At 37.2% G+C, this 25,176-nt stretch overlaps 1 protein-coding gene and 1 pseudogene across 1 annotated transcript in view; one reads left to right on the forward strand and one right to left on the reverse strand.

Annotated features, from left to right (window-relative positions):
* MYCBP2 (MYC binding protein 2) overlaps window positions 1-25,176 on the reverse strand; it is a 273,476-nt gene that overhangs the window by 154,139 nt on the left and 94,161 nt on the right. Inside the window, exons 18-21 of the mRNA XM_030838623.3 lie at window positions 18,617-18,724; window positions 12,278-12,397; window positions 10,624-10,705; window positions 2,873-2,990 (exon numbers count right to left, since the gene is read on the reverse strand). Of these exons, the coding sequence (XP_030694483.1) occupies window positions 2,873-2,990; window positions 10,624-10,705; window positions 12,278-12,397; window positions 18,617-18,724 (428 nt within the window). The remainder of the gene's footprint in view (window positions 1-2,872; window positions 2,991-10,623; window positions 10,706-12,277; window positions 12,398-18,616; window positions 18,725-25,176) is intronic.
* Window positions 21,499-21,896, forward strand: LOC115843042 (chromosome transmission fidelity protein 8 homolog pseudogene; annotated as a pseudogene).

The following is a 25,176-nucleotide window of genomic DNA, read 5'->3' on the forward strand; positions in this document are numbered from 1 at the left end:
TTAAGGTTCTACACATTCAAAAAATAAAACTCCATCTAAGGATGTGGGAGGAGGGACCCTTAAACTTAAAAGCAAACTGAAACAGCGCACTGGACCACAAACCACTCTCCTTGGAGGTCTGAGAGCTCCAAGTCGGCAGGACATGGTAGGGGACAGCAGTTAAACCAATGTCTTCCTACAAAGGGCCAGGAAGACTGTTACAAGAGGGAAAAGAGGAACCCCACTCAGTGACAGTCCTTTAATTCGTCCCCTTTCTGCCCTACCTTTGGCATTCCTCTGGAGCCTCATTCACTGTTCAAGGCCAAAGTTATCTCCATGCTGAAAGGTCATCCCTCTTTCTCCCCCACCCGAGATCAGATCTTACTCACTTTACGGAGATGAACCCCTGTCCCAGGACAGGGTGAGACAAAGTGTAACCGGTAAAAGGGCCCGTTTTCAGGAACAAGGGAAGGAAGGTGATCCTTGGCTGTTGTCACCCTTTACAAAGAATCTGCTAGTTCTACCTATTTTTATCCGTATTAAATAAAATTTAAAGAAAAAGAAAACTAAAACAAATGAACCCAACTCTATTCCAAAGGAATAACATAATCCCACTGAAAGGGGGTGGGAAGAAAGAATCCAAGTAACTTATGAACACAGTATCTGAATCTATACCTTCGGTCTTGGGGTAGGACACAGGCGAGAGGGGGCGAGAGCGGGGGAGAGGAGGGCAGAAACAAGAGTGATAAACAAATCCTGAACTCTTTTTAGGGAGTTTGTTTTTACAGTAGTGTGGGCAAAGCAAATATAAAACTATTTCAGACATAGTTTAGGACTGAGTGAATGAGAAATAAATGTATTGATATTGTTGGGATCCAGGATTCTTACTGTGGAAGAAGGGACATAAACATGGAATGAGACAAGGTAAGAAAGAACCCTATGGGAATGGGCTGGAATTAAGAGGTATCAGTGCAGACTTATTATTTCTAAAATATACGTATGTATGTATATATGCACACAGATGTGTACTGGGGATGCAATGAATACACCTAGTGCTCAGCTGGTGTCTAGTACTATTCCCCACTAAAAACAACCTAGGTTTTTTAGAGAAATAGCTGATTCTAGGACTCATACAGATAAGCCTGGAACAACTTGTTATGCCAGGAAGTAAGGAAGTACTCAAAAAAACAAAGAGGCATGTCACCAGAACACAGAAGTCAGCATGAAGGGACTCCCACTGGCGAAATCTGAGACAATATAAGCACCCAAATAATTAAGTACAGTAATGACGAAAAAAGAGAAATGTGTCTACACCAATAATAAGTAGACAGGTAAACAAACAAATATTAAATGGGCTCTTGCTTAGAGTAAAACGCAAAGGGCTGACAGGTAAATGTGAGGAGGTGCTGGGGTTGGAAAAATCATCATTTTTGCAGCCATTATAGTAAAAACTGGCTCAGGCAAGAACAATCAACAGACGCGAAATCTAAAAATTCTGAAGAGAAGCAGGTATCTTAAAACTTAACAGTGTCAACCCAAAGACTGCTTATTAGTTTCAAGTGAAAAAATTCTAACTCTGCGGTAGTGAAATCAAACAAAATTTTACAGGTGATCAAAATTTACATCACCAGTGAAGGGCAGGTGGGCATTTTGTGCCTCCAAATGTGATTCCCTGAGAAGGACACGATGTCACTTACATGGTATTTTAGTCTGGAACGCACAACCTGAATCTAAACATGAGGAAATATTAGAGAAACAAAAATAAGGAACCTTTCGTTAAAAAAAAGAAGTACCATATTCTTCAAAAATGTCAATGTCATAATAAACAAAGAAAAGGAGCGAAAATGTTACAGATTAAAGGAGACTAAAGAGACATGAGAAATAAATACAATGCCTGATCCTAGACTGGAGGGGAAAAATGCCAGAAAAGAATTACCGGATCAACTGACAAAACACAAACTATTTAAGGAGTAAAGGATCATAATGTGTGCAAGTTATTCTTAAAGGACAAGAAAAAAAAAGTTTTATACACACATGCATACAGAGTACATGAGAGAATGAGAGCATGAATATACAAATGATAAAGCAAACGGATCAAAATGTTACCAATAGGTGAATCTGATTCAAGAATATATGGGCGCTCTATGTACTATTCTTATTTTTGGGAAACTTTCTGTAAGCTTAAAATCATTTCCAAGTAAGAGATTTTTTTTAAGTTCACATTTACATTTAAAAAAAATCAAGAGTTGCAAATTACATCCCAGAGACTTAGGTTAGAGGGTTCTGAATAGTTACCCACATCACAGATGGTACAGGTTTATTAGCACAGTCTTATTAAGCTTTTCCTTGAGCTCTACTATGCCCAAACTATACAAAATTCTCAGAGCATCTTCACTCTTTTCAAGCTTTGGCAAAAAAGAGAAAGAGCAAAACAGACAGGCAAACAGACAGAGAGAGACACAGAGAGGGAGAGGAAAAACTAAACTATAACTCTAAACAAATCTACCAAGAGAACCAGGCCTTTAAAAAGTTCTAAAATAAAAATAATTCTACATGTTAAGAAAAATGATTCTTTACAAACTGTTGGGAAATAAGTTTTCAGTGACAGAATTAGCTCTACTGAATGCTTAACAGATTCTGACCTGGAATAAACATGTCCAGTATTCTAACACAGCTGTTAAATTTAATAAATTCTAATGCTACACTACAAAAGAAAATCATTTCAAAGCAAAGTCTGTTAGGTTTCGTGTATGTTGGATGTGGAGACAGGAAATATGCATATGCAATAATTATAATACAAGAATTTCACTGAAACCAGAAAAAATAGCTAACATAGACAAATTGCAAGGCAACGGTACAATGCAATATTATTAATGCTTAAAAAATTTCTTACAGAAAAACTTCCAAATGTGAAGACCTGTCCATCCATTAAAAGTACTGCCGTGTGGTTGCTGCCTGCAGTAACTTGTGTGCTAGGGCCTGGCAATGCTTGAACAAGAGTGGGACATCCCCTAGGTTAAAAAAAAAAAAAAAAAAAAATTAAGTCAATTTCTTACAAGACCCAACTGAAATAAAAAACAATAAACAATGCAATAAAAAGTAGAAGAGATAAAAGGCACTAATAAGAATATTCAGCAAACACTTACTTAGGTACTATATGCCTGTCTCTATCCTATGTGTTAGGTACACAAAGATGAAAAAGACATAATCACTGACTTTAAGGAGATTATTAAAAAGATTTCTTGAGTTTATTACCCTAACTATGGACACATAATTTTTATTTTTTCTGAAAGACTGGTGCTACCTTTGTTTTAAAAGAAAAAAAAATGTTACCTTATATAGTGAATGGCAAGTTAGAGCGCTCTATAAATATTTGTCAGATGAAATAAAAATCATGAGCTGATTTAGCAGGAATTCAATCTAAGAACCATACAAAACAATTAAATTTATGTCTTATTTTCTACTTTTTTCCACTGAACTGTCAATTATTTTTATGTCTTCTTTTCTACCATTTTTTCACTGAACGGTAATTTTAGATTTTAACATATACAGTAGTTAATGAATTAGAATACAGTATCATGAGAGGCACCGCAGCAGTGGCTACAAGCTCAGGCTCTAGATGTAGACTGCCTGCATGTGAATCCTGGCTCCACCACGCAGTAGCAATGTACCATGACTTTGAACAAGTTACTCGTCCTTTTTGTATTTCAGTTTTCTCTTCTATTACATGGAGATAATATTAAACAGTATTTACCCCATAGGGTTCCTATGAACAATAAAGAAGCTCACATATGTCAAGGGCTTGGATCAGTGTCTGGTACACAGTTAACAATTAATAAATGGTAACTATTATGATAAATGGTATCCCCGTATTCATCGTATCTATCCTTGTAACCATCCCTATATCACTTTATTTACCACTTTCAGTAATCATCATCTATAATGAGAATAATCACACTACAGAAAGAGTCCACACAGAATAGGAGAGCTCTGTTTTTGAGACAATGTAATTATAATACTTTAAATTTTTTTAAATTACATATGTTTTTAAATGATTATTCAGGCTGCAATGAAAAATGAACTGGGAAGAGGCAAGACTAGCAGCTGGAAACCTAGTTAAGAAGATGTCACAATAATCTGGGTGAGTTATGGTGGAGGCCTGAAATAGGAACAGTGTGGACTGAAAGGAATGAATGGATTTGACAGCTCTGTAAGGAACAGAACTGACTAGACTCCGGCAATGACTGACATGGGGCAATGAAGGTTTTCTGCTTAAGTAACAAGGTAGATGGTGGTAACATTCACTTAAGCTATGAGAATGAATGACAGCTAGGAAGACGAAGAGAGAAAAGATAGTTTTCATTGTAAGTCTCTCTAACATTTAGGTATGGACAGAGGAAGAAGAAGAGCTCATAAAATCTAGGACATAACAAAGAATGAACTCTGGAAAAATGTGGTATGTAGACAGTCATTTCAAGAATAGGGAAATAATGTACATGCTGAATGCTCTAGAGACAGATACAAATGACCACCTGATTTTGCAAGAAGGAAGTCTCTTTGGTGGAGTAGGCACAACACTATGTAGCAAAGGAAGAGTTAACAGTGGGGTCAGAGACTAATGCAAAATCCCTTCAAAAACCTCAGCACAAAAGGGAAAAAGGAGAACCAACAGCTAGAGGGAAAATGGAGCTGAAGGGGAAGCTCTGTCCTTTTTAAGAATTTGCAGAAGTTTAAAAGAGTAAAGATAAGGACATATGGTTCAGAGGGGAGACAAGAAACAGAACTGGATCCCTATGGAAAAGGCAGAGGTTTCACAGCATAGACAAGAACAGGCCCCTCTTTCAGTGTAACATGAAGAAGGAGGAAAGAAGTAGTAATGGACGCAGGCAGGTTGGCAGAGTTGCTGGACTGAAGAATTTCCCACCTAATGTTTTTATTTTTGCTGTGATGTGAACAGAGGTCATGTGCTGAGAGGAAGAGGAAATGGGTGAGGAGAGAATTTAAAGATTACGGAAAGGGTACGGTGGTGAATGGAAAAAATAAAAACCTAGACCAGAAGTTTTTAACCCAGATCCAAATGACTTCTAGGAAGTCTGAAAGTGAACTTCAGGAGATCTGTGAATCTTCTAAATCTGGAAGCCAACTTTTAAGTGTATATTCTTATGTCTGTTTTCTGAAGAGACAGCCTATGTCTTTCATCACATTCTCAAAAGGTCTTAAATCAAACAGTTCAAAACTACAAACCAGGAGGATCACTGCCTATTGTAGAAGGATTGGTCCAATCTACAAATCATAACAATCTGTATAAGTATGGTGATTTATTTTCTTCCGGAAGCCTAAGTTAGACATAGAAAATATAGGTAGACCGATTCACGCCTGAAGTTTTGCCATGCCTTAGCATCAAGACCCAAGAGGGTGAGAAAACTGAGGATAATGGTAAGAGTACAGGTGAAGAGAATGAATGACAGTCTCTAACGTGGGTCGGAAAAAAACTGAAACAGGCGATAGACACTAAGAAAGTAGAGGGCTCTAGAGAATGTGAAGTACTGATAAAGTCAAAGACCAAGTAAAGTAATGCTAAGTAACAGAAGAAGAAATTGTCATCAGATCATGGGTTGTTTAAACTTAAAAATTCAGAGTTGGAGCTATGCTAGATTCATAATGGGTCCTGGGAATGACCACCATGAATGTGGAAGTAAAGTTCACTAGATCTAACTCACGGTGTCAAGGTAACTGTATTGTATGGGACCATTCATGAGTGTGTGACAAGACTCAGATTGGGAAAACACTGTGAGCCAGATACTAAATTTTCAGTGAATGAAAGGCAGTGACTAAAACACAGGTAGGTAGTAACCAAAGGGGAGGAGAGCAGAATGGCCCTGCCTCAAAAGAGTAGTTTGTACTTGAGGATACAATAATATGGCTAGGAACAGCAGTGAAAGTTAAGTGGTTCTCAAATCTGAGGTACTGGGAGCTTTGGCAATAAACAATTACCAGGTCAAAGGGCTGTATGGCAAACTAATGTCCTCATAGAAATGTCCAGTTCGATTCAAACAAAGGATTCAAACAAAGGATTAAACTGCAGACAAGTAAACAGTACCTAAAACTGTTTACTTGTCTGCAGTTTACAAAGCATTTTCAAATAAAATGTACCACTGGTTATCAAAATAACTCTATGGGTAGATCTGAAGCCCTTTAAAAAGAATTCTCCCAGAGTTAGTGGCAATTCTTCTAATAAACTCTTTTCATGATACTAGAGCCCATTTATTAAATTATTTGGTAAACACAGGAAGAACAGAAAACAAAAATTATATGTGTATGTGTATGCATGCCAGGCATTTTACAGACACTATATTAATTCTTTAACAATGCTATGGGACATTTAAACTAAGGCTTAGTAAATTAGTCACATAGCTGGTAAGAGATGAATCAAAGATATGAACCTTGTCTAAATGGTTCCAGACACCATGACTGTGTAGCATATTAATGCAGAAGGAGGATACAGCAAGAAAAAGATGAAACTCAGAAACATTATAAGAATTATCCAAATTCTACTGAAAAAAGGAGAATAAAAGCATCTAAACACTATAGTCCCTTTCCCAACATCCAGGTTTAAGTTTACTGAAAAGAGTAAAAGAATTTGGAATTCAGGGATTTAAGAGCATACTGAAGAAAATAAACGAAAAAGAGGGTTGGTAGACTCATGTCATGAGTGAATGTATTACAGCCCTCAGAAGCTTTTTGACATTCACTTTTAAAAGCAGCAACAGTAACAGCCAACATTTACTGAGCATTCACTACAGGCTAGGCCCTGTGCTAAGTAAAAAACACCTATCATCTCACTGAACAACAACCTTCTGAGAGAAAGATACTTATTCCCATTCAAAAGGAAGAAACTGAGACACAGGAAAGTTAAGTAATGTGGTCAAGGTAACATGGGCACCAAGTGATATAATCAGACTCAGTCATCCTGGCAAGACACTGCATTAAATAAAGAGAATACCAATAACATGTTTCTACCTTTAGCACATGCACATTACAATATTTATCTTACATTAATCACACATTATTAATGTGTGCTATACAATAAATTTCAGTTAAAGTGCTTGATTACTAGAAACTTAAAAAAAAAGTACCTTCCAACTTTATTTCAACTAAATATCTATAAATGTTTTGCTTCGTGGTAGTTAGTTAATATGTATGCTATTGAGGCTTTGTTCCTCCGGGGACTGTTCCTCCATACACATGGTCAATTCCTTTTGGAATTCATAACAGTTCCTGACTCCTGCCTTCCAAGTCCCAGACAGATCCAGACAAACAGGGTAACCGGAGTGTTCACGGCACAGACGGTTCTGGCTGGTTTCCGTTTAATCCACTAGGCACAGTGTGTAGGCGTTATTTCACTGCATTACCCAGCCTGGAGCTCCCCACCACCATGGAATCAGCCTTCCAGTTACAACTCAATCAATGGAACCAGGAGTGAAAATTCACATGCTGGAAAAGAACAACTTTGGGCGGTTCAAAGAAATCCCACCAGAGTTTAATCTCCTTAAAAAACCCTAATTATTTAATTTTCAACATTAGAAGCTATCCCACTTCATGAAGATATATTCGAAACTATTAAAAATACTTAGCATATTGCCATGATACTGTCACCTGAGCGAGTCACTGCAAGTCAAGGTATGATGCCCCCTGGCTGACCATCAGGACCAGGAGGCAATGCTTTTAGGTAATAGCAGCCTCTTCACTTAAAAGCTGCCTTGAGATCCTTCCCGTTCTTCAGCCGTTACACCTCAACGTGGGGTGGCAGGACTTGTGCTTACGCTGTTCGTTCTTCACACTGTGCAGGCACCTTAGGGCTGTGATTTGATTATAGATATGATTTCCACTATTTCCCTCCCACTCAGTCAAGACCAGGAAGCACATATATTTGCTAAATCTTTTCTGTGGAGTGATATACAAGTACAGAGTCTGATTTGTGAGAAAGTGGCCCCCTTGCGGCACACGTGACTGATGCTCCATCATGTCTAACTGTAATGCACCTTTCCCAGGTTATGTCATGACTCACAAAATAATCTCCAGCTAAATAACAGCAGCAATAATGGTGATAATGATGATAATAATAAATTCTCTTCTGTGTCACGAGTCTTCCATGAGAAACAGAACAAAAAGTTTCCAAATTCTTCTCCATGCATATTACAAGCCCTGTCTCAGTCTCTGCATATGAGTGATGTTGTTCAATTGCGACGCAAAGTACCTGCTGCCTTCTAATACCTGTGACAGTAATCACCCAACCCTGCAAAGTACCTGCTGCCTTCTAATACCTGTGACAGTAATTGCTCAACCCTGCAAAGCCACTGATATTCTGAAATTCCCAATGTCCGACATACAAATGCCATACCTGGTGACATCTGATACAGTAATCTGTCAAAGACCTTTTGCTCTCTTTCCAAGCACAATAGTTGTCCTTAAGATTGTGATAGTTTTATAAACATGTTAACAAGTGTCAAACGTATGTTGCACTTGTGTTTTTAGTGAGAAGTTCAACTCAATGGTGTCTCAAATCATCTCTTTTCATCAATAACAACGGTCATCGAAGTAACTAAGGACACTCCTTTCACCTTCATTTTCTGTGCACTGCAAATGGACCTGACCCTGCCTTTTAGGGATGGATAGCGTTTCTTAATCCCAGATGCACAGTAGACTGTGGAGAGCTTTTAGGAAAGAACTGATGCTGGCATCCTATCCAACCCTTGCTGCCTCCATCTCCCACCCCCAACGCCCATCTCCCAACACACACCTCGTAAAAAGTCTAGATTTAGGGTCCAGGCATGGCATTTTTCAAGTTCCCCAAGTAATTCTACTGTGCAGGCAGGATTAAGAATCACTGGTCTTTACCATGTAAATGGCATCATCCCTGCCACAGTAATGAAGTGATTTCAGAATAAAGTGAAAATTATGGATTTTATTTAATGACTGGAGTGATTCACTGTATGTGAATGAGAAACCATATAGTTCCAATTGCTTCTGGCAGGTATCTTGTGACTATAGGAAGAATCAGGCAAGAATAGAGAGACAAAAAGAAAGGAGGTTCTGAGGTAAACTGAATTGGTGAGTCAAGTCTAGCCTGAAGCTGCCCTATATATCCCCAGACTTATAAATAAACCTGGTTTCAGTGGTGGGGCAGCCACACACGTAGACCACTCAGATCTTGAAGACCACCTGCTGCAGGGAACATAAATGACTAACAGCCTCAGATGCTGTTCCTTTGGGTCCACGAGGCCATTCTTCCCCTGGGAAGCTACCAGCCTGGGACTGAGCACTGTGAAGGTATGCGTGCTGGCCCATCCTGCCCAATTTGGGACTCTGCCAAAGGCAACCTTGGCTTGAGGGCACCCCACTGGCCTGGCTAAAACTCAATCAGAACTGCACTGTAACCTAACTCTTCCTACCCCATTCTTCCTCCTTCTTTCCTTTCACAGGGGTCAGATCTACATCGGGCCTATTCCTACTCTTTTCCCTTTTATCTTTCACAGCAGTTTTCTACCAATAGACCCTTTGCACATCTAATCGTATCTTAGCATCTTCTTCTTGGAAGACCTGAGCTAACAAAGATGGATTTTTCTATACTTTTGACCAAAAGCACTCTCACTGTATTAAGCAGAAATGGAATCAGCTGCTGTAATGAAAGCCAAGTAACAGGGAATTAAAGAAGACAGAAGTTTATTTCTCTTTCAGCTAAGCACCCAATTATAAGGAGCTGATGTGGCACTTCCATGGTGTCGGGGACCCAGACTATTTCTATCTTGTGGCTCTGCCATTCTCAATACATAGTTTCCAACTTATGATCGCTATGATGACTTTTCCAGCTCCTGCCGCCAGGCATGGACTCCAGGCAGCAAGCTGGGAGGGAAGAGGGAGAAATGGAAGGGTATCCCCCTCCCCTTTAACAGCATGATCCCAAAGCTGCACATCTCACTTTAGTTTACTCGGCCATATCTTGCTGCAATGGAGGCGGGAAAATGAAGTCTCTGGCTTCATGGTCATGTCACCAACTAAAACTCTATTACCAAATGAAGTAGGGAAGAATGGATATTAAAAATGTCTAGTAGTCTCTACCACAATTAGTTCTTCACTATTCTGGATAAGTCAAAACAGTTTCTCTCAGTGACCATTAGATTTTGTTTGAAAATTATGAAAAAGCTTCAATGACTTCATGTTAATATTAGACCAAAATTTAAAAACGATAACATCAAGGAATATGAATAAATCTATTGCTGATCTGTTAAAATGCCATTTGGGGATAGTCACTGTCTTATCCATTGCCATGAACAGCCTTTAAAAAGATATTAATTCTTAAGAATGCAGTAAGATTTCATGATAATCATAATCACTCTTACATTTTAAATGTATAAAATGTAAATCAATTTTTCTCCCGAAACTACAAAATCATCTATCCCCACAAAAGCACTCAACCACAAAATCAAGAATAACCAATAATTTATGGGCCACAGTTTGCAAAACACTGGTATAAATACTTTTTCAAGTGTAGAAATATATATTTAGAAAGAAAAAAGGAAAGAAAGGAAAGAAGAAAGAGAAAAAAAAACACACTCAGCATCTTCACACAAAAAGTTAAAGTACCTGGAATTGACATCTCCATGTCCGAGCTGCCCATGCTGCCCGTACCCAAATGTGTAGACATCGCCATTCTCCATTAAAACCACTGAAACCAAAATCCAGAGCTTTATTTTTTCATTGTATGCATTTCATATTTCCATCACAACTATACTGAAGGCAGTGCAATTTTCACTGTTTAAAATTAGTAGAGCCATTAAAAGTAGGCAAGTGAAGCATCGACAAATTTATATTTAATGAGAAATAAATACAATTTCAGTTCTGTAAAATATTTTTGTAGGTTATAAAAACGTATAATGTTTTCATAATGTACACTTTAAAATTCTTATAAATGCCATTTAATAACATTAATATTTAATAAAACATTGGTTTGGGTCAACTGTAAAGTCTTTTTATAATGAGTAACTACATACAAAATGTTCACTCATATCTAGGATAATTATATAGGTAGATGGGTTTGAGCTCTGCACAGATATGTACAACATCAATGTGTCTGTCAGAACTTTAGTATTTGTCAATGTCTTATCAAATAAGGAAATATATTGAGTATCAAAAGAAAGAATGTAACATTTTTTATGTTTAGGTTGAAGAGTACAACCTAAGCTATAAATCCAAATGTTAATTATTTACTAGGAATTGAAATTTCTACTTTTTAAAAAAATACAGAAATTTGTTGATGCACATCTCTCACTGAACAGTAACAAAGTTTGTGACCAGATTATAAAAATCACAGAACTGTAGAGTTCAAAGGGACTTCAGGGATTATTTTACCTTCAGGAATTTCATGAACTGAATTATAAAATAAGTCCATCAGAAGACAGATTAGAAGTCAGATCTCTACATGTACCACAATGTTCATTGCAGCACTATTTACAATAGCCAGGACATGGAAGCAACCTAAGTGTCCATCGACAGATGAACAGGTAAAGAAGATGTAGCACATGTATACAATGGAATATTACTCAGCCATAAAAAGAAACAAAATTGAACTATTTGTAGTGAGGTGGATGGACCTAGAGTCTGTCATCCAGAGTGAAGTACGTCAGAAAGGGAAAAACAAATACTGTATGCTAACACATATATATGGAATCTAAAAAAAAAAAAGAATGGTTCTGATGAACCTAGGGGCAGGACAGGAATAAAGCTGCAGATGTAGAGAATGGACTTGAGGACACAGGGTGGGAAGGGTAAGCTGGGACGAAGTGAGAGAGTAGCACTGACATATATACACTACCAAATGTAAAATAGATGGCTAGTGGGAAGCAGCCACATGGCACAGGGAGATCAGCTCGGTGCTTTGTGACCACCTAAAGGGGTGGAATAGGGAGGGTGAGAGGGAGACACAAGAGGGAGGGGATATGGGGATATATGTATACATATAGCTGATTCACTTTGCTATCCAGCAGAAACTAACATAACATTGTAAAGCTATTATACTCCAATAAAGATGTTAAAAAAAAAAAGAGAAGTCAGATCTCTAGACAATCATTTTATAGCTTAAAAGAGATTCTGTAATAAATATGCTTTCATAGATTTGAGAGATACTGTCACACTATAGCTTTTAAACACAGTTAACAGACTACATGTGTCAAAACTAAACAAATAGGTTATTTAGCACGATTGTAAAAATGCAGTTATACCCTAAAGTTCCAGCCGCTACCTGAATGGTGAAATCCACAGCTGACTTGTACTGCCCGGAGCTCACAGTCAAATCGCACAGAGCCTGGAGGATATGTTGTGATTTTACTTGCATCCTTTTCTCCTCGTTCTCCACTTCCATCTGTAAGTGTTATAATTTGTAATTAAGCCATTATTCATCTTCAAAATAAAATTTAAAATCAGTTTACTATGGAAAAACAAGAGAAAATGTTAAAAGGAACAAGCAAGAAGAATCTGTAGCTGTTAGAAGTGATAGATCAAGAATCTACCTGCAAAGAAGCAATTTTGAAAAGATATACTATATACTTCTGTTTGCAAATATCACTAAATCAGTAAAAACACAGATAAGGTCTGGTTACAGATAAAGCCTATTAATCTAATCAGTTATGTAACGTAAATGGGTCATTAAGTTATAGAAATAACAAAATTCTAAATGTAATAGTTTATATGGGAAAATTTAGTTTACATAAAAATAACTGCATGCAAAGTCATTTAACAATTGTTTTAAACTTAGTGATATTGTTAGTGCTAGCCATTTTAAAAAAATTTCTAGCTGACTCGCAAATGACTTAGATTTCCCAAACACATCTAGAAAGGCTACTCTGTCCGCCAGTATTGCTAAAACTCAATTGAACTTTAAAAAATTTCTAAAGACCAAATAGCTTTACCCAATGTATTGCAGTTCAATGGTTTCCTGTCGTTCATTTTGTCTGTCCCACCTTGACCCTCAGCCAGTCTGCTCTGCGGTCTTCTTCTGGCCCCCAAACACAACTCTGAACCAAACCCTCTGCTTTTATTCCTTCTTTCCTCCTCCCTTCTTTTCATAATTTCCTACCATAAGCTTGCTTTAAGGCCCTCCCTCCAACCCTGGTTTCTACATTTGACTTTGAATATTCTGGCATTTTAACCATAAAATTTTAAAAACACATTCCAGAATTTAACAACTTTACTTTGGAATGTGTAAATAAGAAAGGCAACTTACTTTTCCTAGTCTAATACTATACATCAACTAAAATACGACCTCTATGTCATCAAGATTCAAATTCCTTACACATGAAATAAATGTAAATCTGGATGGAATTTCAGGTCAGCTAGTCTAAGCTAATTGCTTTGTGATATAGTAAATCTAAACAAGTGTGTATAATATGCAGATACACATGTGGATCTACACACATTTTTTAAAAATTCTGTATTTTCATTACCCATTTTAGAATACTAAGCAGAATAACATCAAATCATTTCATGTTCACATTATCCTTTCTTTTTCTATCTAATGTTTCTAACCTTTAGTACTATCCAGGTAAGACAAAATTGGCCTAAATTATGAGTTCCATTTCTATAACTAAATGACTCTAGCATTTCAAAAAGTTTTAAACTCTTTACAACATTAGGACAGTAAAACCTCACTAATTCGGAATAACACAGAATGGGTTGGCCTATATTACTTACTGAAAAGGTCTTAATTATAGAATGTTTAAGTAAAAGTTCAGTTTTATTACCTTCAAGCAGTACAGATTATAGATTAAACTAAATGCTATTGATACAATAAATAAAATGTGGTTACCTACATTATAATTCAAAATAGGCCTATATTACATAAAAAATGTACCATAAACATAAAAGTCCTTTAACATACAAGAATTAATTGCTGGACCCAGAGGCTGAAGGCACGTTGAAGGAATCCTTCATTTCTTGAGCCCTTGGTTTGAAAAGCTAGTGATTTTAGACAGGTTTCCCCTTATAAGTATGACCCTGAAAATTCAGAGGAAGAAGTTATTTTGAATTTTTTACTCAAAAAAGATCACAAATACTGTATCTGAAGTACCATAAATTTTGAATTAGTGAGAGGTTTTACTATAAAAGGAAAAAGAATATGATTCTTCTTTTGCTAAATTATCTAATGTGGGTTTGCCAAATTAAATCTGCAAGAATGGATGGGCTAAAAAAAAAAAAAAATCACAACATTTAGTTTTACTCCATCCAAAATGCAATATACTCTTAGTTCAAAGACTCCTCATCTTGGAAAGGCAGTGAAATGGTTAAGTATAAACAAGGGCCTACCCATAAAGGAATAAGTATCTTCCAAAGACTATTTAAATAAGATGACAGATATATAAAAATTTTACAGCTTTATCTCAATTGGTAAAAATATCTAATTATTAAAACCAAATCTGATTTAATATAGAAAACAAATTGTGTTCATTTGATTGTGCCAGACCTAACTAAATTCAATGCTACACCTTAATTTCAGTTTATATAAATGTATTGATGCCTAGTTAAAGCTTTTACCTTTGAATCTGGCATTCTGCCCTCTCCCTCGAATCAGAGATTAAATATAGATACAAAGCCCACAATAGAGACAAAGCATCAGGGAAGGAGGAAAAAAAAGCCTAGTAATTTACTGATTAAAATCATAGTGATTAAAAGAGTACTAGCTATTATTTAGAGGTAAAAAATAATACTAGAAACATTTTGTTCAAGTGCATCTAAACAAACCTTTATCTATATAAAATAATTTTTCAATTATTATAGATGGTGAAAATATTGTTATTATAAGAAAAAACAGGGATAAGGTTCTTGATCACTAGTAGCAGCAGTGACAGAATTTTTTAAATATACATCTGTATCTGGAATTTTATGTCAGTTCAAAAAATTAAGTACAATTCTAGTAATCTAGAAATTTACAAAAGTTTATCAAAGAAAAAAGATACCTAATAAATAGTCAAGAATCTAGTGTAAATTCAAGAACTAGCAAGTGAAATTCAGCAAGATAAATTCTCCTCAAGCTCATTACTCAGTAAAATGTCAATGAGCAGCAATAAAATTAATCTCACATTTTTAGGAAAGTTAGGCTTAAATATTCTTATAATTGGCCATTTAGGTATATCTGTATTTTTCCCTAATATGAGTATGTTCATACATGTATCATATGATATTGAAACTGTGATAGCTATAAAGTTTTGACAGATACGTAACTAAAGTAGTATATGTATATATACATTATTTAGGCATATTTGTGTACACACACAGAAAAGAGGATTCAGTAACTAAAGGACTCTAACTTTTAATTTTTATTTAAATCTATACTTTTTGGGTAATCTTATAAGCATGCATATCACTGAATGTATCACAGAACACAGTGAGTACTTTGAACGAAATCACGAAAATAAAACAGCAAAGCAGTAGTAATTACAATTTGCTAAACACCTCTGTGCTAAACACTGAAAATTTAAATAGCACAGTGGATAGTACTTTTGGGCACTGGAGCCTAAGAGACTTGGATTGGAATCCTGGCTCTACTATTTGCTAGTTTTACGATAACTGGACACTGGATCTTTTTGAGTTTTAGTTTTTTCCCATCTATAAGATAGGAATAATGGTATATTACCTCAAAAGATACTTATGAGAACTAAGTGCAATAATGTATGAAAAGTGTTCAGTCAATATTCACTATTGTTGCTCTCCTTAATCAATACAATAATCCGATGATAAGACTATTGTTATTCCATTTTGCAGTTGGGGAAACCAAGGCTTTAGAGGGGTTAAGTAGCCAGCCCAAAGTAATAAATGGTAGAGCAGTTTTAGAAATTGATCAAAAATAAGGCTCACACATTTTACCACCACCAAATGGCTGACATCTTAAATTTTTTTAAAAAATAAATTAATTACACATTTAACAAATCTCAAATTTTGTACCTTTAAGATAATTCTAAAAGAGGATGCAAGGAATTCAATTCAAAGAATTCAAGCTAGTATTCATGGAGAATTTTTATTTGCAAAGTATATACATACACACACACACACACGTCTTAATTTAATCTTCATATCAACATATTCAGTTAGGAATTATCATTCCTATTTTTAAAAGAAGGAAACTGAAACCAAAGAGATTAAGAAATTTATGAACGGCCACACAGTTCTAGTAAATGAAAAATAGGATTAAAACTGAGGCCTAATTCCAAAGGCTGTATTTCCATTACACCACAGTTTCTTTACAGAAAGCAGGTGTAAAATACACACAGATGTTTTTGACTGCGCTTTCAGATTTTCACATCAGTCACTTTAAGACTATCTCCAGAATAATTCAAATGTTCCTAACTAAGAGTAGTACATTAAAATCTTTTTTTTCTATGTAAGGCACTGAATAGTTCAAACAAATGTTAATTCAAATAACTGTTTAAAATACAGTCTACATTAAATTCTTTAAATACTATATGTTATATGGATTATATGTTATACATAATTGATTCCATCTTATACACTATTTTGCCTCCGGTCAAAATTTGCCTGTATAGGATAGATTCCATGACCTTCTCTGAATTCTTTCCAATCAGCCAGAAGCTTTCCAACTTTCCATTTTAGAACTCACTCCTGTTAGCAATAAATCCACAGTTCTTACCCTCCACACACCCCTACAAAAACGTCATAGTCTAGAAAATTTAAATCATTACTATCCTACAATGTGTACCACCAGCATAATTAAATGTAAGATAGAACACAGCAATTAATACAGTGAATTTGTCAGTGCAAGATAAACATGGTAATACAAAAGAGAAAAAAATGTACGTAGGAAAAATAATTTATTAAAAGACTATGACTATATGCAGCAGGAGTAAAAGCAGTGACTGGCAAGGGGATTAAATGACAGGAACAGCGAATGCAAAGGGAGTCACGAAAAGTGAATCTGTGGATGTACAGTGAGTGGTAAGTTAATACTCTAGATAAGATGGGACACCATCTGATAAAGTATTACTTACACTTTAAATTCATTTTGGTGGTAAAGAGATGAAACTATTCCACTCTATAAAACCATACAATCCGATGATTAAAAGAAAAATGGCCTTATACTGTAATACTACAAAGTAAGTCCTTCCAAAGAGGTTACCCTGTGGCAGACAAGATGGAAGTAAGGCTCGCTATTGTTGAGTAATTTCTAGAGCTAATCAGTGTGACATCGTAAAAAGTCTGTTTTAAATTTGGAACCTTGGTTTTCTTTAGCATTTCATTTTAAAATTCTGGAAAAAAACAAAGATGACTGTCTATAAGATACTAACATGGAGCTGAAGAAGTTTTAAAACTGTTTATTGAAATGTGAATAGTTAACCTCCGGTAAAGTATTGGAAGAACTCCACTTTCAAATAATTGGCAAGAAAAAGACACTTGATAAAATCTGTTCTAATACTGGCATAGTAGAAAATGTGAGATCAGAGATTCTAGCAATAATGAAAATAATTTACATAGCACACCCCAAATATTATTTCTTAGATTTAAATATTAATGGCATTGTTAGAGCACCCAGTAAATAAAGCAATCACAAATTTTACTATGGTTAATCACATTAGACTTAAAATATTCTCAATTTTTATTTCTGCAGAATATAACTTGAGTAGTGCTCTATTTGTGTTTTTACTAAAAACAGGGGGTTTTGTCTGTTTTGTTTTGCATTTTTGCTTTGAGTGACAAACTGATAGATTGAAACAGGCAAAGAAAAATAAAGTTGATTATAATATATGGCATATGAAAGTTTAAAAATAAAATTAATCTATAACAGTTTTGCAGCCCCAAAAAAAGATAAAACATTAGTAAGATTAATTTGCATGGAATATGTGATTTTAAAATCTTCTATTTTGCAGGTTTTATTTCAGGCATTCAAGAAAATAGTAAGTCTCAGTTGTATTACTCAAAGAGTGCTTGGTTCCCATGCCAGGATTCAAGGCAGAATTTATACATAAATTTATAAGTTCTCTGCATTAAATTCTTTCCTGATCTTAGTTGACCCATAATCTGTGGTTTAAGGAAAAATAATCTTACTTTAGGAATATATCAAATATCAAACAAATCATGTGTATTGTGAATATAAACTTTTATATTAAAACAGTGGAAGCACGGTAGCAGTCAACTCATTATTACTTTATACACTGAATTTAGCAATTCTGTTAATTCTAAAGCAAATAAACAGAACTAAAAAAAGAGAAAAGGACTGCAAAATGCCAGATGGCAGTGATCTAAGAGCAGATAATAAAGTATATAAAATAGAGAGCAATAATTATTTTTTCCACCTTCCCTTAACTTTAGGAAATTTGAAAAGAAATGGAAAAGAAAAAGATATACTGTAAAATGTCTTCTTTTTATTAAAGTTAACCAAAAAAATACAATAAAATAAGATTGACACTTATTGACAAACAGTACACTTTCAGCATGTTCTTTCTCCTCAGGCTATATAATAATGATAGAAGCAAAGTAGAAGAATTAGGTTTGTGCATTTTCCCAGAGACAAAATTCAAATAAGTGGAAGAAATTGGGAAAGTATCCCACCTAGTTGATAAGGAAGACCAAATACCTTTGTGCTTGTCCCGTTTATGCTTTAGCTGTGCTGGATGGGATCTGAGTCTGGCTAGAGCCTGTTCTCGATGGTTCATAAAAATAGGACCAGCAAATACAAGGGGGCCTGAGGAGAAACATTTTGTATGTGCATAGAAAAGCTCACAAAATGAAAACACTACAATGAACAAAAATAATTCAAACTAAAAAGCATGGAAATTAAAGTTTTGGACATGATACTTTTCTCCCAAATCCCCCCCGTTAACCTCCCACTCCCAACCACAACCTACTCACCATTCTACACACAAGTTTTATTATCTTAAATATAGTTAATAAAGTAAAAATTCTGATCTTTTATACTTATAAAATTATTAGGTAGTTACTAATAGTCTCAAATAGATAATCAGAGAGTTCAAATAGAATAAATCAAATTATCTTACAAATCTTTTAATATCATATATATTCAAACTTGGTAAACCACACATCCATTAAAACAAATATCTTTCCTTTTAAAATACCAAACACCAACAAAGTTTTAAATTAATGATTAGATTTTAACAAGGTCTTCAAGATTTAATATCCACATCAATCTTGATACAAAACCAAGATGTTACTGACAACTACATTCTGTCATAGAGGTAAGAAAACAAGGTGGTCAAAAACAAAAAGTTCCTATGATCTGAGATATACATATTTATATACATACACATTTATACACACATATACATACATACATACATACAACATACACACACATATACATGTATATATATATAAAATCACTGCTTTATAAAGACAGAATTGTATAAGCTATATTTGATTTGATTTACTGAAAAAGATAAATCTAACTTTATAATTTTAACCACATACACAAAATCAGGCACAAGGATAAGCTGAATTTCATACTGATGATGAAGAGGGGACTCTAAACCCAGTAACATTTTTAGAACATTAACGGTTCTCTCATAAAACAATTTCTTGCTGAAGCTCCTCTATGTATGTATACATATATACATAAATATACACTGACACAGATTACAGTCATTTCTACTTATACAGTATTTAAGAAAAAAATCTGTAGCCAAATTAATTTCAATAAAATTTAAAAACTGTTTTCCCCATTACTGTTTAGCTTGAAAGGAAAACTTTAAATTATGCCTTAAAATTTTAGTTCTTTTCTTATAGAACAGCACCACAGCTTCCTTGAGTTTTAGCAATATCAAAAATGCTTACAAATTTCAAAACACTAAATTTGACAGTTAAGTTACAGTATTTGAAAAGGAAATTGACAGTATATATGCATTGAACATTTTTAATTAAATTTCTGTGATTCTCTATAGATCTTCAGCTTAACTAATTTTTCTAACAATGCGACAAAATGAAACTACTGCTCTGTAATAAAATTTGACAAATGTCATATTAAATACCAAAGTACCCTGCATTAAACATTAAAAAATGGGTAGAAAAAAATATATTTAAATTATGTCTCTAGATATAGAAAAAAACACAAGCAGCATCAATTCTATGAAAAACCAACAATAACATATTCTATGATTACTACAGGTAGAAACATGCTAATTTAATGTTAATAGAAGAATTAAATATTATTTTCCAGTAACGCAGTATCAATCATTTTCAAACTAAGATTATATAAACTAAGCTTCATCTTTAAAATATAATAAAATGAGATACATTTCAAATATGAACACATGTCATTTCTTCAACATGCCCTATTTTTCAATTGATTTACTAAAGCAGATAACATAAATCACTCTAAAAAGTGTAAGACACTTTCCAACTATACAAAAGAATTGTAAATATTAAAATAACAATAATATTAAGCTGTATTACCATTTTCTAATTTCTGTGGTCTGCCTGAAATATTATGTCTTTCCATAAAAATATTATACCCATAATATTCAGAGTAATTTAGCTTCTCATAAATTCAATCTTTTCAGAGTCGTTTCTATACATAAATACAGAAGGCCCACTGGCAATCACACATAGAAAGTACATCACTCGAGCTCAACTTAAGTTACCATTTATAATATCAATTTACCAGGTTCTAAAATACTCTTGTATCCCATGGACTAAAATAATTTTTCTTACATAGTTAAGTCACTCATTTATTCACCAAACATTTTTGATTATCTTTAATGTAACAGATGCTAGGTATCATAGATATAATGACAAAGACACAGATCTCATTCAAATTCAGTCTACCAGGGAAGACAGAATAAAAACAAAGAATTGCAATATGTTCTAATAAATACTATAAAGTAAATCTATACACATCATATCCTGAAGAATGAAAAGTGATCAAATCAACTTGAGTGAATCAAAGAGGTTTCAAAGAGGGACTTCCCTGGTGGTGCAGTGGTTAAGAATCTGCCTGCCAATGCAGGGGACACGGGTTCGCGCCCGGGTCCAGGAAGATCCCACATGCCGTGGAGCAACTAAGCCCGTGCACCACAACTACGGAGCCTGTGCTCTGAAGCCTGCGAGCCACAACTGCTGAGCCCGCAGGCCAGAATTACTGAAGCCTGTGTGCCTAGAGCGTGTCCTCTGCAACGAGAAGCCACCGCAATGCACCACAATGAAGAGTAGCCCCCGCTCGCCACAACTAGCGAAAGCCTGCGCACAGCAACGAAGACCCAACGCAGCCAAAAAGAAAAAGATTTCAAAAAATGAGAAAAAGTTTGCCAAGAGAGAAAGAAGAGAAGAGAGGGCATTCCAGGTAAAAGGAATAGGATTTATAAAAGCATGAAGACATAAACAACATTACTGTATGGTCATTAAAAACACACACAAGTGCTCACGGCGGCGATGGCAACAGCGGCAAGAGGATTGGTTGTCACCCGTTGGCTGTGCGGCGCTGCGCTCGGCGGCGGCCATTGCAGCTTATTTTCAGTTGCTTTCTAAAGACGAAAAGCTCATGGTGCAGATAGTTATTTCCAGTGCTGGGGCTGGAGGCCTGGCAGAATGGGTGCTGATGGAGCTACAGGGGGAGATCGAGGCTCGCTACAGCACTGGGTTAGCTGGAAACCTCCTGGGAGACCTGCACCACTGAGGGAATCCCTGTGCTGATCGTGGGGCATCATATCCTGTATGGGAAAATCATCCACCTGGAGAAACCCTTTGCCGTCCTTGTTAGACACACTCCTGGAGGGGAGCAAGACTGTGATGATCTTGGCTGCGAGAATGGCATCCCGTACCTGGTGACAGCACTCATCAAAAACAAGATCCTTTTCAAAACTCGCCCCAAGCCCATTATCACCAACGTCCCCAAGAAAGTATGAAAGAACCCCAGATTTTCCTAGAGAGCAGCCAACTCCTTGGACTCATGCTTCGCTGCCACCTCGAGGACAGATGGATAGTTCCCTGGGACCACAAGGGGGTCCTGTTTTAAACACAGGCCACCCACTGGGTATGAACTCAGATCCCTTCCTTATGGCAACAGGTTCTCTTGGTGGAAATTTGGCCCCATTTCCAAGGAACCCACCTCCTTTTCCAACTTCATCAGGTTCACTGGCTTCAAATCCAGCACCTTTCCCTGCTGGTGCTCGTGACCCAAGCATGGCGTCTTCTCCAAGAGGGATGAATCCCACTGGCACAGGTGCAGTTTCCTTCCCAAGGCCGGGTGGTCTCTTGGGCCCAAGCCCAGGGTCAGCTCTAAATCCTAGAGCAGGGGCTCTTCCAGGCCCAGGGCCTGTCTAACCCAAGGCTACGGAGTCTCCCAGGGCCAGGTCCTATGCCCAACCCAAGGCCAGATGGTCTTCTGGGAACAGGTCCTGACTCCAGAAGTGGTAGCCCCATGGGCCCTGGATCTGGACCCAACCTGAGAACAGGTGTCCTGTTGACGTCTGGGAATGGTCCTCCCAATCCTAGACATGTTGGCCTGGGCCCCGGACCAAGTCCCAACCTGAGATCAGGATTTGTAGGTACAAACCCTGCCCCAAGGTATGTTTCCAGGCCCTGGCCTTGGGCCCAACCCAAGATCAAGTGGCCTGGGTCCAGGCCTTGGGCCTAATCCAAGGGCAGGTGGCCTGGGCCCAAGCCCTAATTTGGACACCAGAGCGGGTGGCCTCTTGGGCACAGGATCTGGTCTTAAGAATGGTTGGACCTCAAAGCCCAGATCTTGCCCCCATTCTGAGAGCAGCTGGTCTTTTAGGAGCAAATTCAGCTTCTTTCTCATAAGCTTCTGGAAACGTGGGCACAAGCCCATCTTCCATGGCCAGCACACCTGGCCCCACAGGCCCAAACTCGGGTCCTGGCTCTTGGGGAACTGGCCTTCCAGGGCCAATTCCATCCCCTATGTCGAGGGCTCCTGGCCCCATTGGCCCTAATTCAGCTCATTTTTCAAGGCCCGCTGGCCCCATGGGAGTAAATGCTAATCCTTTTCCAAGGGGGACAGGTTCACGGGGATTGAACCCAGCTGCTTTCTCTCTGTCTTCTAACACATTGGCTTCAAACCCAGTTGACTTCCAGAGGTCTGCTGGCCTCCAGGGCTCAAGTCCGGCAATTTTCCCAAGAGCCTCTGGGCCACTAGGCTCCAACCCAGCTAACTTCCCAGGGGCCAATGGTTTACAGGGTCCAAGCCCAGCTACCTTCCCAAGGTCTACTGGCCCATTAGGCCCTGGTCAGGTTAATTCCCCCAGGTCAGCTCCCTAGGCTCTTCACCAGCAGGCCCTGTGGGTATCAACCCAGCTCCTTTCGCAAAGTCAACTGGGACCCTGGGTCTAAACCCAGCTTCCTTTCCAAGGATGAATGGCCCTGCAAGCAAGACTTTGGTCCCATTTCCTAGAGTGGGGAGCCTCCCTGGAACAAACCCAGCTGCTTTCCCCAGACCAGGGGCTCCAATGGCTGCAATGTACCCAAATGGAATGTTACCCCCTTAGGCACCATTTCCTCTCCAGGACCACCTTGGTTTCCAGACACTGTGGTTCTGAGCAGGAGCTGTGTTTTGGGTGAAAGGGTAGATATGGAGCTACAGTCTGAAGTACACAGCTGGGGTTCAAGTTCAAATGAGCCTTTCCCCCCCCCCGCCCCCCGTGTCTTTCTTGACTGAAGGTAAAATGTTATCTGTGGGACATGGACTTTGGCAGGTGGGAATGATCCCCAGCCTTCCAGAAGCCTGCTGTGCTTCTGTCCCACAGCTTTCTGCCCCTTGTTTCTTACTAGTTCCTTGAATTGTTCTTGTGGACTTTTCCTCAGGGATACATTGGCCTGCAGGTCCCAATTCATATGCGGTCCCCTGCTCACCACTGGAGAATCAGCTCACTGCTCTCTAGAAGTGTTGCGTTGGTGAGTGGACCACGCTTCAGCAGCACTGACCTGGCCACCCTCTACTGCCATACCTTCCCCTGGGGGCTGGAACACAGAACAGGGAAGTGCAACCACTTCAGAGAGCCACCAAATACAATTTCTGCTTGCCTGACTGGGCCTGCAGTCCCCTTCTCCTGGGACTTACTTAGAGGAAGCCAGGATCAAGGCTCCACTGCTCACCCCACTCCCTCTCCACTGGTACTCCCAATCAAAGAACCTCAAAACTAAACTGATGTGGATGGGGTTATGTGAATTGGGGTGGGGGTGGGGGGAATGAAGGGGAGAAATCACTGTGCTTCGTTCAGCCTGATGCGAAAGGACGGCTGGTGTTTTCCTGCAGTGTATCTTTTCTTACTGTTTCTTTAATAAATGGGATGAGAGGAAAAAAAAAACACACACACACACACACACACACACACACAGCTGAAATGGATGGAGTATAAGGTTATGAGGCAGAAAGTAGTGGGAAATGAGTTTGGAGATGAATATACAAAAGAGATAATTAATGTCTTTTGATACCATTACACTTCATTGTAGAGGCGATGAGAAGTCCATGAAATGTTTTCAGTTAGTCAACAAGCACATATTAACTACTGACCAATTTCAGGCACCATGCAAGGTTCTAGGAACACTTGGATAAACAAGACCCCATCTCTGATTCAAGAAGCTCACAGTCTAATGGTTGAGGGAAAGTTTACATAAAACTCAAGAAGAAATTATGACGGTGTGCTATGACAAAACTTAGCACACTGGAGGGGCAGCTGGCAAAACTTGAGGGTGGGAAAGTATGGAGTTACTTTCAGAAAGTTACTGGTGATACATTTCAAGAACCTAAAAATTATTATTATCCTTTGGCCCAGTAATTATGCAAACAGAAATCTGTCCTAAGGAAAACTGAAATATTTTTTAAAAGATTTCAGCTCAAAGGTGTTATTATAACCTTATTAATTGTAATGAAAAATTAAAACAATCCAAAAAGAAGAACAGTTAATAAAAAACTATGGTATATTTTCTCACTGGAATAATATTCAGCCATTAAAACAAGATTTATAAAGAAAACGTACTTCTGTGCTATTTAAATTAGCAAGCACATAACATCGCTCACCGTTTTGCAAAAATTAAAAATAATACCTAATAAAGGTGGTGCTACAGGAAAACACCACTCTCATACGTTAGTCTTAGGAAGATAAATTCCTATAACATGTTTTAAAAATTTGAAATATCTGTTAAAATTTAAAACATACACACTCTCTG

Source organism: Globicephala melas, chromosome 18 (genome assembly GCF_963455315.2).
Source record: "Globicephala melas chromosome 18, mGloMel1.2, whole genome shotgun sequence".
In the NCBI taxonomy this organism is placed as follows: domain Eukaryota; kingdom Metazoa; phylum Chordata; class Mammalia; order Artiodactyla; family Delphinidae; genus Globicephala; species Globicephala melas.